Source organism: Megalops cyprinoides, chromosome 7, assembly GCF_013368585.1.
Source record: "Megalops cyprinoides isolate fMegCyp1 chromosome 7, fMegCyp1.pri, whole genome shotgun sequence".
NCBI lineage: Eukaryota > Metazoa > Chordata > Actinopteri > Elopiformes > Megalopidae > Megalops > Megalops cyprinoides.
Genome location: NC_050589.1, coordinates 27,767,389 through 27,783,553, shown reverse-complemented (window position 1 = coordinate 27,783,553; position 16,165 = coordinate 27,767,389). Strand labels below are relative to the sequence as shown.

At 39.4% G+C, this 16,165-nt stretch overlaps 1 protein-coding gene across 1 annotated transcript; it reads right to left on the bottom strand.

The window, feature by feature from the left end:
- Positions 1 to 39: 39 nt before the first annotated feature.
- Positions 40 to 15,439, bottom strand: LOC118780405. Its single transcript, XM_036532866.1, has 11 exons — positions 15,412 to 15,439; positions 15,035 to 15,112; positions 14,361 to 14,636; positions 13,720 to 13,815; positions 13,342 to 13,410; positions 12,777 to 12,836; positions 12,627 to 12,683; positions 3,606 to 3,698; positions 3,339 to 3,478; positions 2,908 to 3,045; positions 40 to 321 (listed from the first exon to the last, which is right to left on the bottom strand). The coding sequence occupies exons 1-11, from the start codon at positions 15,437 to 15,439 to the stop codon at positions 40 to 42; spliced, it is 1,317 nt and encodes a 438-aa protein (XP_036388759.1).
- Between the last annotated feature and the right edge of the window lie 726 nt (positions 15,440 to 16,165).

Sequence of the window (16,165 nt, the reverse complement as noted above, 5' to 3'; positions counted from 1 at the left end):
TAATGCAATATTATAATACAGTCAGATATACACTATTATCTAGTCAGCCTTACTAGATATGTTTAACATCAGAGAGTCACTGTCCTGAGACTGAAACACTTCTCTCCCTCTTCCAGCTCGACACCAGTACTCTCCACTGTGGGACAGAGCAGCAGAGCTGATGGTGTAACTGGACCCATCAGTCCTGCTGCTGTCAGTGTTGGGCAGTGCTGCTCCCTGTGTGTCTTTGTACCAGAGATACTCCCAGCCAACAGGATCTCCCCCAAACCCACAGCTCAGGGTGACTCCCTCTCCTGTGTAGATCTCTCCAATGGGGGCCTCCTGGGTAATAACAGGCTTTGGGACTTTATCTGAAGAAATAAAATTTATTTAGTAGGACAGTAGAAATGTCAGTTCATAATTTGAGATTAGTTTACACACAATGTGGGCATGATCTTAAACCTCATAAACGATATGTACCATGAAATCTCAGCATAACAGGGATGCTTCGCACAGAGTACACCACTCTTCTTGCGATTTCTCCTCTGCAGGTGTATTTTCCAGTGTGTGATGCATCAGCAGACAGGATTGTGTATGTGTCTTCATTTCCACTGCTGGAGTTGGCCTTGTCTACAGGAAGCTTCTCTCCATCTCTGTACCATTTATACATCCACTCAGTAGAGCTGCTCTGAATCTCACACCTCAGAGTCACTCTTTCAGTGGGGTAGACCTCACTCCATCCAGACTGCAGGCTCAGGTGAGCTTGTGGCATACCTGCACATCAGTAATATGAAGATAATTTGTAGCTAGAAGAAGTATTGTGAGACATTATCTCTGTTATTATGTTAAAAAAAATACAATAATCAATGAGGATTCAAATTGTTCTCACCAATTACTCTCAATATCTGATGATCACTATATTGAGAATAAATGGCCCCTCTCCCTCTCCCAGCTCGACACCAGTACTTTCCACTGTGGGACAGAGCAGCAGAGCTGATGGTGTAACTGGACCCATCAGTGCTGCTGCTGTCAGTGTTGGGCAGTGCTGCTCCCTGTGTGTCTTTGTACCAGAGATACTCCCAGCCAGCAGGATCTCCCCTAAAACCACAGCTCAGGGTGACTCTCTCTCCTGTGTAGATCTCTCCACTTGAAGGCTCCTGGGCAATAACAGGCTTTGGAATATCCCCTGAGAAATAGTTGAATTGAAGGAAAATAATGATTGATATTTTAGGTACAGGTAAACATGAAGAGGTCGTGACTGAAATGTTTTGGAAATAGTTAACAATGGGAAAAAATTAATGACATACCTTTTAGTCTGTTTTAGTCCACACACACACACACACACACACACACACACACACACACACACACACACACACACACACACTCTGATAGCACTTACCGCTCACCACAATGTCTGTCAGATAACACTAGGCTCTGAATGTACATATGACCCAATAATCTTAAACAATGCATCTCCACAGTGAAGTGGATAATCTGTCATGATCTATCAGTGGTAGTATTTTTCTACATTTATCATTGTGTTTAACCAGAGGTGCAGCTACTGAGAGTATGAGGATACAAAATGTCATTGAAAATATAAAAATTTGCAATAGGAGTAGTTACAGTTTTTGCTCACAATTTTTCCAATGTGACATGGCAGTTTTCTTGCCTGTGAGTATCTAACTAGGCGAGCTGCTCACTCATTGAAGCCTGACCTGTATTGCCAGCTTGCTTGGTATTGTTACTTGGATATGAAAACAGGGTGAGCCTCCAAAAGCCTGAGGAGCTTATAAAATTATTTAAGTTCCCTCATAACACAGCTCAGTAACATATTATTTCAGCCAAGACTACAACTTACTATCTTCTCTAAAACTTATTTATCTTATTAACAGGCTGATTACAGCTATCAAGCTTAGAAAATAGGTTGATGCTCATGCCCAGGACAGCTCTCATGAAACACTTACAAGTAACTGGGACAGCTCAATACCATAAGTACATGAAAGAAATTGGTAGTATTTGTCATATGTGCTCTCTAGACGTGGCCTCTTTCTATACATCACAACAAAGCTCACACCCACTATGACAAACCAGGCTCATGAAACCCTCCATTTGGAAGTTAGCCATACCCCTGTACTCGCTGTGGTGACTGACATCACAGAATACAATCAAACAAAGCTACTTAGAACATCACCACAGGTAAATGCAATGCATAGAAACACCATGAAAAGTGACCCAGGGAATGGCACTGGAAAACAAAAAAACTGAACACAATTCATCAAGGACAGGTAATTAGTTTTCCACTCATGATTAAAAATTCCAGAAAAATCTACTCTGACATTATCAACACAATGTACCTAGCACATACATATTGTTTTTGTGCAAAAGCTGAATTGTATTGTAAAGAATGAACCCTAAATAAATAACAACAATGAAAAGTTTTAACACAGATTTAATAATAATTTTCATTTTATAATAATTGTGTCTTCTATGATTCTTTCAGGACAGTTGGCAAACTGGTAATTTTCAATGACTAAATACTGAGAAAAATTTTTTTTGAGGCAACCATGAAGGTACTCGGAAAATTTTTGACATGATTTTTTTAAAAATATTTTTTAAATATGTTTTTTTTTTGAATGGAATGAATGGAAAGTGCTGACATTGAAACCTACTGTAAAACCCAGGGAAAACGCTGAATAGTTTGAATGTTATAGTATAGTAAGTATAGTAAAATAAGTAGTAAGTATACCATAGCGTAGTTTAGTAACAACATTCATACTCACATTCAATGAGCAGTGGAAACAGATTACTTGTTACAGAGTGCACTGCTCTTCTTGTAAGTTCTCCTTTGCAGGTGTATAATCCAGTGTGTGACTGATTAGCAGACAGGATAGTGTATGTGTCTCCATTTCCACTGCTGGAGTGGACCTTGTCTACAGGAAGCTCCTTTCCATTTCTGTACCATTTATACATCCACTCAGTAGAGCTGCCCTCAATCTCACACCTCAGAGTCACTCTTTCAGTGGGGAAGACCTCACTCCATCCAGACTGCAGGATCAACTGGGCCTGAGGTGGACCTGCATAATAGTGATGTCAAGATAATTTAAACATTAACAATGACAAAAGCATGAGACGGTTTCTATCTTATATAGTAATTGTGTTACGTTAAATACAATAATCAATGAGTCTTTACACTTCTCACCAAATACTCTCAATGTTTGAGGATCACTGTACTGTGAATGAATGGCTCCTGTCACTCTTGCACCTCGACACCAGTACTCTCCACTGTGGGACAGAGCAGCAGAGCTGATGGTGTAACTGGACCCATCAGTGCTGCTGCTGTCAGTGTTGGGCAGTGCTGCTCCCTGTGTGTCTTTGTACCAGAGATACTCCCAGCCAGCAGGATCTCCCCCAAACTCACAGCTCAGGGTGACTCTCTCTCCTGTGTAGATCTCTCCACTTGGGGACTCCTGGATAATGATAGGCTTTGGCCTTTTCCCTAATAAAGACAGGATATAGAACCTGAGTATGTTCAAAGGTTCACTGACATTAATATGTATAAGTTGTCTTCATCACATCACATATTTTTAGAATGAAGAAAAACTCACATTGTTTGCAGGACTCACCAGATATGTTGATCCTAAGTGATCCAGAGAAAGACTGGCTTGTAGGGTTCTGACCCCTTTCACCCCAACAGATGTATTCCCCACTGTCTGACTCTGTCACAGAGTGGAGGATGTGCTTTTGTTGGCTTTCAGTGCTACTGGGATACAGACTCTCCTGACTTCCCTGTGTTTTCCTGACCCATGAATATCTCCATCCAGTCCCTGTTATGATGTCACAGCTGAGGGTGACAGTTTCTCCTGTGAACATCACTGAACCTGGGGGATCTGTGACCACAACAGCCTGAGGGCGAACAGCTAAAATATATACAGGAAACAAGCCCCTTTATCAATGAATCAAGTTAAGTTTTATTATTCCATTCCATTCCATCAAAAAAATCTATTTCTTCATTTCAAGAGTAAATGCTTACTATGTTGAAAAAGATAACTTACAAGAAACTGTAAGGCTGTAAACGTTACTGAAAATGTGCTGACTCCTTCTCCACCCTTCACACTGATACAGCCCACTGTCTCTTTTCCTCAATGAGCTCAGGACATATACAGAGCCTCCTTTACCACTGGAGCCTCCAAGACTAGTTATGAATCCCTGATGGTTTCTGGTCCAGGTAAATGTCCAGCCCTCAGAGTCAGTAACCTGACAGGTGAGAGTAACTGTCTCTCCTGGGAACATGATTGACCATGGAGGATCAGCAGTCAGAAGAGCCTCAGGACTGGACTGTGCAGCTGAAACAGTTTGAACAAAACAGAAAATCAAATGTAGTTTTCATGATGTAAATTTTGGTTACAGTGCAGTGGTTCAAGTAAATGAAAGTGTTTCTTTTCAACACAATCCGATGGTTATCCAATTCATGAACCTGCAGCTGATTGGATCATTAACATGTGTACCCAGGATGTTTCACAGAAAAAATATCAGTAATTCATATGAGTATCATTAATTTACATGCCTACAGTATGTTCATGTGATCATATGTAGATTAAATATTCTACAATGTGTTATAGAACAAATAATAAATATTTTTAAATGAAATTCTGGACAGGTGTTTGGTGGTCATTCGATATCTACAGTATTGTAGTGCACAGCTACACAAAGTTCCTGACCAGCACAGCAAGTAATGACAAAAGCTTGTTTTGTGACAGTGGTATGTTTGAGATCAAGACTTTGGAACTGAATAAAGAAAAAAGGAAAAAAAAAAGAGTTTGCATACTTTGCATGCACCAAGATTGCCTTTATTGGTTTATAAATGTTTATTTTACCCCCACATTTGATTTGAATTATAACACATAGAGAATTGCTCTGTTGAGTGAGCGTATAGGTCTTACCTGTTTGCTGACCAAAGTATAGCAATGGTGCTACATCTGTTATAAAGACAGAGGAAATAAATGATATTCAGTTCTAAAGAGGCAACGCATATTCCAGTCTGAAATACCCAAAATGTAGTAAAAAAAAATCACATAGTTGAACCAAGATTTTTGGTTGAAGTGTATTTAGGAGTGTTAATATAATCTCTTTATCAGTGCCCTAAATCATTTTCATGTGCCTTGGTTGATGTTATAGGTCTTATTTTCTACCAGTGTGAACTGGTTCAAATACTCTTCAAGTACTTTTAAATACTTCACAAAGACAACACTGCTTGAATTTAATAGGGAATGAAAAAATGAAAGCGGTACAAGTTAATAAAAATGAGCACTTCCTGGTAATGAATGAGCAAATCAAACAAAGTATTTTTCAACCTGAACTTTTTACCTACCACCCCAAGCACACACACACACACCAACCAACTTATATATATATATATATATATATGTATATATATAGTAGCCATCTATGTGTTTTTGTAGTGACCCTACACCCTTATGCATACATACATATGTAAAATTATAGAATTTTCATGTTAAAATAATCATAAAAGCTGGAGTTTAAAAGCTTGTACTTACAAATCCACACACACATTGTCCCCATCTCCTTTCAGCTTTTAACACTGTGTGACTGTCTCTTCAGATCTCAAAGGCCTCTATAGCTGACCTCAATTTCCTCATTGCTCTTGAGAGAATAAGTACTGTGCACAGATCACACAAGACACTTTATATCATTATGTTGTGTGTGTGTGTGTGCATGCTAAATGCAGAGAAAGATTTAGGATGCATATCTTTAATACAAAAGTATAAATACAAAAGTAGCAGTACAATCATTTTATCTCTCTACACTTTTAATTTTCAAAGTTAAAGTAGCTTATGTAGCATAAGCGAGGCCAGGTTAGTTAGCTAGGCTGGGTACAGATCATAACACTTCCTTGTGCATAAAAGTAAATTAAAAAAAAAAAAAAAACATTTTAAATCATGTTAAGCATGTAATGGTAAGTGAAGGACAATCAACTTCAGACATTTCTGGAAGGGTTAAATAAATGCAGGATGTAGTCTCTGAGATGATGTTTAGGGCCAACAACATTTGAATGTGGCCAATGAGAACACAGCTTGAGAGCATTAGAGAGTCAATAGCTTCCCAGGCAGATGTGTTGCTTAAATCATGTCTTTTGGCTCCCTTAAATGAAGAGTTACATCAAAAACATCCCACCAATATTTACAACAAAATGTTGGTTATTTTACAGTGTTTTACCTTTAATTCCTACCTTTAGTTAATTCTAGCTGTACTGATATCAGGCCCAGGATGCAAACATTGCATGCGACTGCACTGTTAGGTTATAAATGACGTATCATTAGCAGGGACAAAGAATTTCCCTTTTTGTCTCACCCGTTATCAACCTAAAATACCTAGGCATGTGCTAAATAAGCTCTCCATCTCTGTTCTAACACAGTTAATTTATCGTGCTGGCCGTCTGTAGAACCAACCACCAATCATACATGTATCGTTCATAGATACAACAAGCTGTGTTCTGCAACTTTGGAAACTGTGTGACGTGTGTGTACTTTATAATTAAATATTGTTTACATCTATGTGCTTTTGTCCTCAAACCGAAATGTTGATGGATGTAAACTTAATGTTCAATAAATCAGTACTTAGAAATAAAGAAAGTTGGCAATCGAAGTGGAAGACAATGTGTATAATTACTTTCAGGCTGAGTACATACCTGAAACTCAGATGTTCAACACTGTGCTATTTAAAGCCCATCTATATGCAGAGATCTCCGTCTGTTGTCTGACCACACATGTTTTACTCTGAGCTCTTTGTTTCTAAGCAGAGTATAGGCTCAGGCCTAAAGAAAGAATATATGAAATAGCATGGGAACATTGCATCAGGTCATGAGCTTCTGTGCCACTGCTTTGCATGTGGTTTTACAACACAGTAGGCCCAATATATCTTTACAGATAGGCAATTTAGAAGAGTCATTTAAATGTAGACATTACATTTTGCATCATCTTTTTTTATCATTTATTTATTTAATTTTATTTTTAGAAATAAATGTATGTTCAACAAACAACATCATTTATAAGGGTCTGCTCAAATGAAGTTAACATGCTTATAGTTATTTCAGTCACTTATGAATTTAATGCACTATTACAATGATAGTAACTTGTGTGCTATTAGCATTTGATCTTATCAGTCATTTTGTAATAGTTGTGAAGAGAATAATTTGTCTTTTAATAATCTCAACTCATTATTTGAATAGAGGGAGATTATGCACTCATTTCAGTTGAGTATACCCACTGGTCCCAACTGTCTTCTCTTTTCTAGGACCTGGAAGATACCACTGCACCACATGCCTGGACTGTCAAGGGCCTCAGGGTGACAACTGACAATACCAGGCACAAACCACATAGCCTCAGTCAGCAGACCCTGCAGATTCTTCCTATAGAATATCAGAAAATTCCACCTCTTCCTCACCATCTACTCTACCCAACTCCTGGTCCAAGTCACAACCCTCTCCCATCTAGACTACTATAACTATTTGTTTGTTAACCTCCCTGCATGTGCGATGGGACCCCTGCTCATTCAGAATGCTGCTGCTCGATTGGTCCACAATGTCCCAAAATTCTCACACATTTCACCCTTCATTATCTCCCTCCACTGGCAGGTCAGATATAGCTCGCATCAGTTTCAAAATGCTGGCATTAGACTACCAGGCAATGCAGTTCAGTTTACCCTTATCTTCAAGCCAACTTTAGACACTACATACCAGCCAAGCCACTGTACTCAATCTCTTCAGAATTCTTGGGTGCCCCCATGATTGCACATCCCAGTTGTGTCCATCTTAGCTTGGCCCTTATGCTTCCTGTTGTGATCAGAACAGAGGAATCGCTAGCCACATTCCATTACAGACTAAAGACACTCCTCTTCAGGCTGTAGTTCATTTCCCTTACCTTAATATGATCTCTTGTTCCCCTTTAGTGTAACTTTTTATATATTGTTGTTTTGCTACATGGCGTGTGGTAGCTCTCTGTCTGGAATGTTGTATTCCTTCTCTAAAACATAAAGTTATTTGCAAAAACAAAATATTGGAGATATTGTCTTTTATTTAAGTGTTGAAACATTCGCTGTAATGATGTCAGCACTATGTTTGGCACTGACACATGTTTGAATATGCTTAGTTGTGTCCATGTTCTATACATGTTCTGTACAATATCTTGTGCTGCTTTGTGAAATGCATTATCTGCTCACACTTTGGAAGTTGCTCTGGATAGGAGCATTTGCTAAATGATGAAATGTAAATGTATTATGTCATGTATTGGTAATAAACACTCTATAGTGTGCATGTAAATGTCATTGTCTTTTTGTGGTATGGTGACATTTCACTTGATCAATCGGATGCAAAATTGCAAAACTGTAGTGGGTTCTATGTCCTGTGAGTGGTATTGCAAAATGCTGGTAAAGCCCTCAATATTTTGGTGCTGTTTGCTTCAGAAGGATGTGATATGACACTGTTATGTCAACTTTCATCAAATGATTTCAGAACTTTATGCTGAAACAAGACCAAGAAAATTAAGCTTCCAAAAACATTCCAGTCTGTGCTAAATAATACTGTTATAAAACCAGATAATATTTTTGTGTGTTTTCATGCATGTTGGTCCTCATACATGTAGTTTGTAGTGTAGTCAACATACTCCACCCAGAAGCTGAAAAGTTCCTGAAACTACTAAATGATAGCTAGCTTGTGTGTGGTCACAGACCCCACAGAATCACTGATTTACACACTGATTTTATCTGTCACCCTCAGCTGTGACATCATAACAGGGTCTGGATGGAGATATTCATGGGTCAGGAAAACACGGGGAAGACTGGAGGGTCTCTATCCCAGCAGCACTGAAAGCCAACAAATGCACATCCTCCACTCTGTGACAGAGTCACAGATCATAACTGATCCAGAGAGAGACTGGATTTTAGTCTTGCACCCTGACAGACATATTTCCCACTCTCTGACTCTGTCACAGAGTGGGAAGCTAGCTATTATTTAGTAGTTTCAGGAACTTGCACCCTGACAGACATATTTCCCACTCTCTGACTCTGTCACAGAGTGGGAAATATGTCTGTCAGGGTGCAAGACTAAAATCCAGTCTCTCTCTGGATCAATTATGATCGATGTTTCTGCTGAGTCCTGGGAGTCCATGCAAGTTGTTTTTTTTCATACTATGCAACTATGCAATATAATTAAGAAGGGTTATATGTATTAATTTCAGTGAACCCTTCACCAGACTCAGGTCCCATATCCTGTCTTTATTAGGGCAAATGCCAAAGCCTGTCATTAGTCAGGAGTCCCCAAGTAAAGAGATCTACACAGGAGAGAGAGTCACCCTGAGCTGTGGGTTTAGGGGAGATCCTGCTGGCTGGGAGTATCTCTGGTACAAAGACACACAGGGAGCAGCACTGACCAACACTGACAGCAGCAGCACTGATGGGTCCAGTTACACCATCAGCTCTGCTGCTCTGTCCCACAGTGGAGAGTACTGGTGTCGAGGTACAAGAGGGAGAGGGGCCTTTCACTCTCAGTACATATGTTAACCATATCTGGTAAGGCTAGGAAAATACAAGTTTTATTCTACCAGTGTTGTAACAGCTTGGACAATTGTTCTGCTCCATGTTGTTATGTTAGCATAAAGCACAATATGTGATGTTGCAGCTCATCCTCAGGCTGTGCTGATCCTGGAGACTGGATGGATACAGATCTTCACTACAGACAGTTTTACACTGAGGTGTGAGATTCAGGAGATCTCTGCTCAGTAGAACCACACATGGTGAGAGATGGAAAGCAGATTCCCCTGGATCAGACTGCAGACAGATACACAGTGAGATCTGGGAATGGATCCTATCAGAGTGAATATATGTGCAGAGGGAACCAGACCAAGGAACCATATCACTCCACCAACAGTAATGGTTTTAAACCAGCAAAAGAAAGTGAGTCAATTCTATTAATGAGTTAAACATGGCAGTAAAAAATGGGAATCAAGTCTTCTCTCTGTGACATCATTATTGTGATGCAGTCTCTGATTCCTTTGTCAGTTTTGTGGTGTTCCTATACCTCAACTGGTAGAGCATGGCACTCGCTATACCAAGGTTCTGGGTTCAATTCCCCTGTTACACACATGCTAATGGAATGTATGCCTCCAATGTACTGTAAATCGCTTGGGATTAAAGAGTCTGCTAAAACTCTTACTGTAATTGTTCTTTCTGCAGTTATCTGTTTTGTAGAGAGCCTGTTTTGGATTGGCATGGGCGTTGCAGCCAAGCAGATTTTACCTTGTGTCTGATACCTTCAGAAAACGAGGAATTCTCACATGCACATTTTGTTTTATGAGGGTATGCAATTAACATTTTTCACCACTTAACAAGTAATAGTAAATAACAAGTAAATACTCTTCAAACTTTTCCTTAAAAAGTCTTTTGTACTACGTGGCCACTGGGAATAGTTCTCTATCAAGTTACATTTGTGTGCTTTTTACTGCAATATGTGTTATGAATATTACTTAGTCATACCAGTGGTAACTTATCCTTGACCAGGTACTACAGAGAGGGAGATATGACATTCTACTGTCCACCATCTTCCATTGGGCCACCTGGGCTGTGTACCACTATGAAATGATGCAGAAGCAAGCAGCCAGATCATGGTCATGGATAGGCCTCTGAAACAGTGCTTCTTGGACCATCTGTGACACTAGGAGTCTGATGCGGAGAACATTATCCATGTGCAACCATCTGAATACATACTCAGTGGTAGTCATTTTTACCTGATTGACAGAGGTCTTTGTCCAGGGTGAGAGGTTACTGTTGTCATAGCTTTTGTGTATTTATAATACTTGATATTTAGTGCAGCTTTATGGATTGAGGACTTTACCAGGGTACACAGACAGCAATCCCCTGAAAAATGAATGTAGTTTCTGACCAGAGAGGCAGCACCTTAACCATGAAGCGATGCATGCACCATATCATATCATTATGCATGTATGTATGTTGTGAAACTCTGCAAAATACTGTACCTTACAGGATTTTGGGCCACTAGTAAGCTAACAACTTAAATAGTTCCTCGGCTGTAGCCATATCTGTTTGCTACCCGTGTGAAACCCCACACTGAAAGCATGCGGTTTGGACGTGTACCTTGCTCTTTGCATTTCTGACGCACTGTGGCCCTGAAAAAGAACGCTGTGCCAGCACTTTTATCTCACACATGTTTCTGTGCAAAAGTCTCAACTCAAGTCAGTAAGAACTCTGCTTCTCAAGTTCAGCATGTTATGTAAAGAAAGGGAAACATTTTTCTTGATGGACGTTTACATTAGGAACATTTTCATCTTCACAGAAGCTCACCTTTAATTGTAAAGTGAATAGTTTTATTAGCAATAATCAATAACAAAACACAAGCACACTGTTGGAGCAAATAAAGCACACAAAAGGATGGAGAGACTGGTATTATGTACATTGTATCAACAGGGCAATTGACTCAAGGAGTACACTCAATTATCATTGAAACTTTCATACAGGGCAGTTAAAATAGATGAAAAGATCCATATCAGTTATTTTCAAATGCTGACACCACAAAATGAGGCATATTTTTCTTTAATTTGTGAGTGACTGAAATAAGTGTCAGCATGTTGATCTAAATGGGCAATCATAAACATTTTTAGTAGATTAGTTTAATGCACTCAGTCATCTTTCAGTCAAGAGAGCACTCATCTGTAAAGAGAGCTCCAATGCAGTTCACAGACTTAAAACAGAGTAAAAATGAGCCATTGAAACATTTCTCATGCGGTTTATAAGAAGATGTTAACTGAGATAGCCATAAAGATGTATCATTTACTCAATTGACAAACCACTGGCACTTGTCTACTTCCTGTTTTCACAACCAAGAGCTCAGAGTAAAACACATGTGGTCAGACTGAAAACAGCTACCAGGCTGACACTTGCTGTCAAAAGAGAAGGGTCAAGCCCAGGTTCAACCCTAGCAGTATCAGCCTACAATGACTGGGAGTCCACAGCAGAAGAACAAATTGGCTCTGTTCTGCCAGGGGACAAAGGGGAGGGTAGGTCAGTCAGGGACCTAGTCTGCTTCATTCCTCATCAGTGTTCCTCTTCTGGTCAATGGAGGTGGCCGCAGGTCTGACTGTGTACAGTTGCACATGAAATGTCTTCCTCTAACTCAAATCTGTGTCTAAGCACATAGTGTAATTGGGAATTCCAAATTTGGAGAAAAATGGGGAAGAAAAAAAAAAAGGCCATTCCAAATAATACTAATAATAGTCTCTAGAGTTTCCACAGCTGTTTCTGTGAAACCATGAAATGCTTACTGGTCAACTTTCACCTCATCTCACCTCTACTTTACTCTAACCCATGTACTTAATGCACTAAAAGACATCAGTCAAAACAGAATGCATAGAAGTGTCCTTTACACGGATGAACCTGTAATTATAATTTGTGGGTTACAAAAAAGAACCACTGCTGCAATAATACATTGACATCAATATTTTAATCTGAGCAACATCTTTCATCAACTGGTGACGGTTCGTCAGCTGCTCCATAGACAAAATCCTCCCCTTAAGTCATAAGAACCCATTATAAGGAAGTATTGATTAAAACAAACTTACCTTTGTCTAAGTTTTCTAACTGAACGACAGAGTAAACGGAAGCCTGTGCTTGAGAACCTGCAGACACAAAAATCAGTGAATCAGGACACTGTTTTGCGGAGTTTGTTCAGAAAAGACAGAAACATGTTTTTTTTGAGCCATAGAATTTACCTTGTTTTTCTGTGGCATCTTCTATTTCCTCGTATAGGGCCTCAGATAGTAATGTGTGATCTGTAGAAGAGAGATGAGAGAAACTCATTGTGAGAAATTTTGCTGCACATTACCAACTGAAGGACTTTTAAATAGGTAAACTGACCGTTATGGTAAATTTTCATAGACACAACTGGTTGGGTATTGCATTAACTTATTGGTGATAACAGAATAAATGTAGTGCAAGGCTGTTGTTGTCAGTAAATTACACACACTGGAAGCTCTATGTATGACAAAGAGCAAATTTCCTGAGTATGACAAAGAACAGACGTTTTGAGAGGCCCTTCAACATAAGCTAAACAGCTGCAGCCATTTGCTTTCTGCATGCCAACCAATTGACCATATTCGTCCAAGAATAGACTCCCAGCATTCAACCAGCAGCTGGGGAGTCAAGACTGACTCTAAACCATTACTAGAACACATTATCTTTTAAGACATTAGGACGTGTAAGACATGAGTGTCCAGTGGTGACCTGTGGGCTGTACCCCTACGTTTAAGGTACAATATATAACAAACTATTTCTCACCTGAACTTACATATTCTGGATTCACCTTGGAGTAAAATTTGTCTTTGTTGAGCTGTTTCTTCGTTTGACCTGTTGACATAAAAATGTAAATAAACACCGATATATGAGCAGTGATGGCAACAGATAAAACATATTGGCTGCTTTCATCAATAGAATTTCATTTGTTTTTCACAAGCAATGAGAATTTCCAAATAATACAATTTTCAAGTAATTACAATGTTGGAATTTAATTCTGTTGTACATATTTGTGGGATATATGAAACTATTATATTTGTATTTTTTATTCCTACAATTTTCCAAAATTTCCTATAATGTATTTGGAATGTTTGCATGATGAAAATACACATATGGGTATGATGCATCACTTCAATTGCTCACCTGATTTCCTGCATTTTTTAACACAAATGACTTCCAGAACCACTATGGTTATGAGCATGACAAGAGCACCAGAAAGCCCCAGAATATAGTAAAACCCTGTAGCAGAAGTAGAACAGAAACTGTTGAGGGTATACTTATGGGACATGAAATGAATTCATTTTAATATTGTATCTAAAATTTATGCTAATGATTATTTTATACTAAATCTAATACAATCCACAGTAGAAGAGATTTGTGTATGTATTTACGATGATATATTTACGATGAAAACTGAGACTGGACTGAGTTACCCAGCATCAGTAGCATCAGTATAACTGTTAGTGGAAATTTTCAGTGTGAAAGGAGGTGTGTGAGGGAATCAGAGAATCGCATGCACATCTGCCAGTGCTCCAGAGTGGATTCAGCTGTTGTCATTGTTGGGGGGGATTTTAATTGTTGGGGGGGGGGGGGATTTTAATTATTGCATTTTAAACAAATAAATTGTGGTGTACATGCCAGGGTATCAGAGGCATGCACATGCATATGCATATTTTTTCACATGTAAGAGAATGAAGTATGAGGGTAACACTGCATATCAGAATGGACATGGGCCTATCACAGGACCCCGTTGCTTTTTATGATGTACTTCATGATGAACTTACTGATAGTGTTTGGTGTCAAACCTTCACTGATGTTGGAGAATAAGGGTCTCTTTTTCCTATTCCCTCTGCACTTATATTCACTCTGATAGGATCCATTCCCAGATCTCACTGTGTATATGTCTCCAGTGTGATCCAGTGGAATCTGCTCTCCGTCTCTGTACCATGTGTAGTTCCACTCAGCAGAGATCCCCTGAATCTCACACCTCAGTATCAGACTGTCTGTAGTGAAGATCTCTGTCCATCCAGTCTCCAGGATCAGCACAGCCTGAGGACGAGCTACAAGAACAGATACTGAGCATTTTGCATCCAAATATATTAAAGAGCATATATATATATATATATATATATATATATATATATATATATATATATATATATATATATATACATAAAAAAGGGACAATCATGAGATATTATAACACAGTCACATATAAAAATGATCTAGTGAGCCTTACCAGAAATGTTTAACATCAGAGAGTCACTGCACTGGGACTGAAACACTTCTCTCCCTCTTCCAGCTCGACACCAGTACTTTCCACTGTGGGACAGAGCAGCAGAGCTGATGGTGTAACTGGACCCATCAGTCCTGCTGCTGTCAGTGTTGGGCAGTGCTGCTCCCTGTGTGTCTTTGTACCAGAGATACTCCCAGCCAGCAGCATCTGCCCCAAACCCACAGCTCAGGGTGACTCTCTCTCCTGTGTAGATCTCTCCACTGGGGGACTCCTGAGTAATAACAGGCTTTGGAATTTTATCTGAAGAAATAAAATTTAAGCAGGAGATGTAAAATAAAAATTTTGGTAGAAAATTTGGGACCAGTAACTGTAACATAAATCACACAATGGGTACGTGTACACTCAGTATGTAGACGAAATTTAAACCTTATAAAATGAGAAGTACCATGTAGTCTCAATGGCACAGGACTGCTTAACGCAGAGTGCACTGCTCTTCTTGTAAGTTCTCCACTGCAGGTGTATATTCCAGCAGATGACCCTTCAGCAGAGAGGATAGTGTATGTGTCTTCATTTCCACTGCTGGAGTGGACCTTGTCTACAGGAAGCTCCTTTCCATCTCTGTACCATTTATACATCCACTCAGTAGAGCTGCCCTCAATCTCACACCTCAGAGTCACTCTTTCAGTGGGGAAGACCTCATTCCATCCAGACTGCAGGGTCAGCTGGGCTTGAGGTGGACCTGCACGTCAGTAAGATCAAAATAATATATGACTGGAAAATTTACAAAACTGTAAAACATTCTCTATCTGTTATCCTTATTACTTCATATACAATACAGTAATCAATGAGGATTTTAATAGCTCTCACCAATTATTCTCAGTGTTTCAGAATCACTATATTGAGAGTGAAAGGCCACTCTCCCTCTTCTACCTTGACACCAGTACTCTCCACTGTGGGACAGAGCAGCAGAGCTGATGTTGTAACTGGACCCATCAGTGCTGCTGCTGTCAGTGTTGGTCAGTGCTGCTCCCTGTGTGTCTTTGTACCAGAGATACTCCCAGCCAGCAGGATCTCCCCCAAACCCACAGCTCAGGGTGACTCTCTCTCCTGTGTAGATCTCTCCACTGGGGGACTCCTGGGTTATAACAGGCTTTGGAATGTCCCCTGAGAAATAGTTTGAAATAAGGGAAAATAACAATTGGTACAATACCAGTCAAAAGTTTGGACACAACTTTTATTGTTTATTTTTACTGTTTTCCACATTGTAGAATAAAAATACATCAAAACTATGAAGTAACCATATGGAATTTTGAAGTGACCAAAAAAAGAAATGCATACACATTAACGAAATAA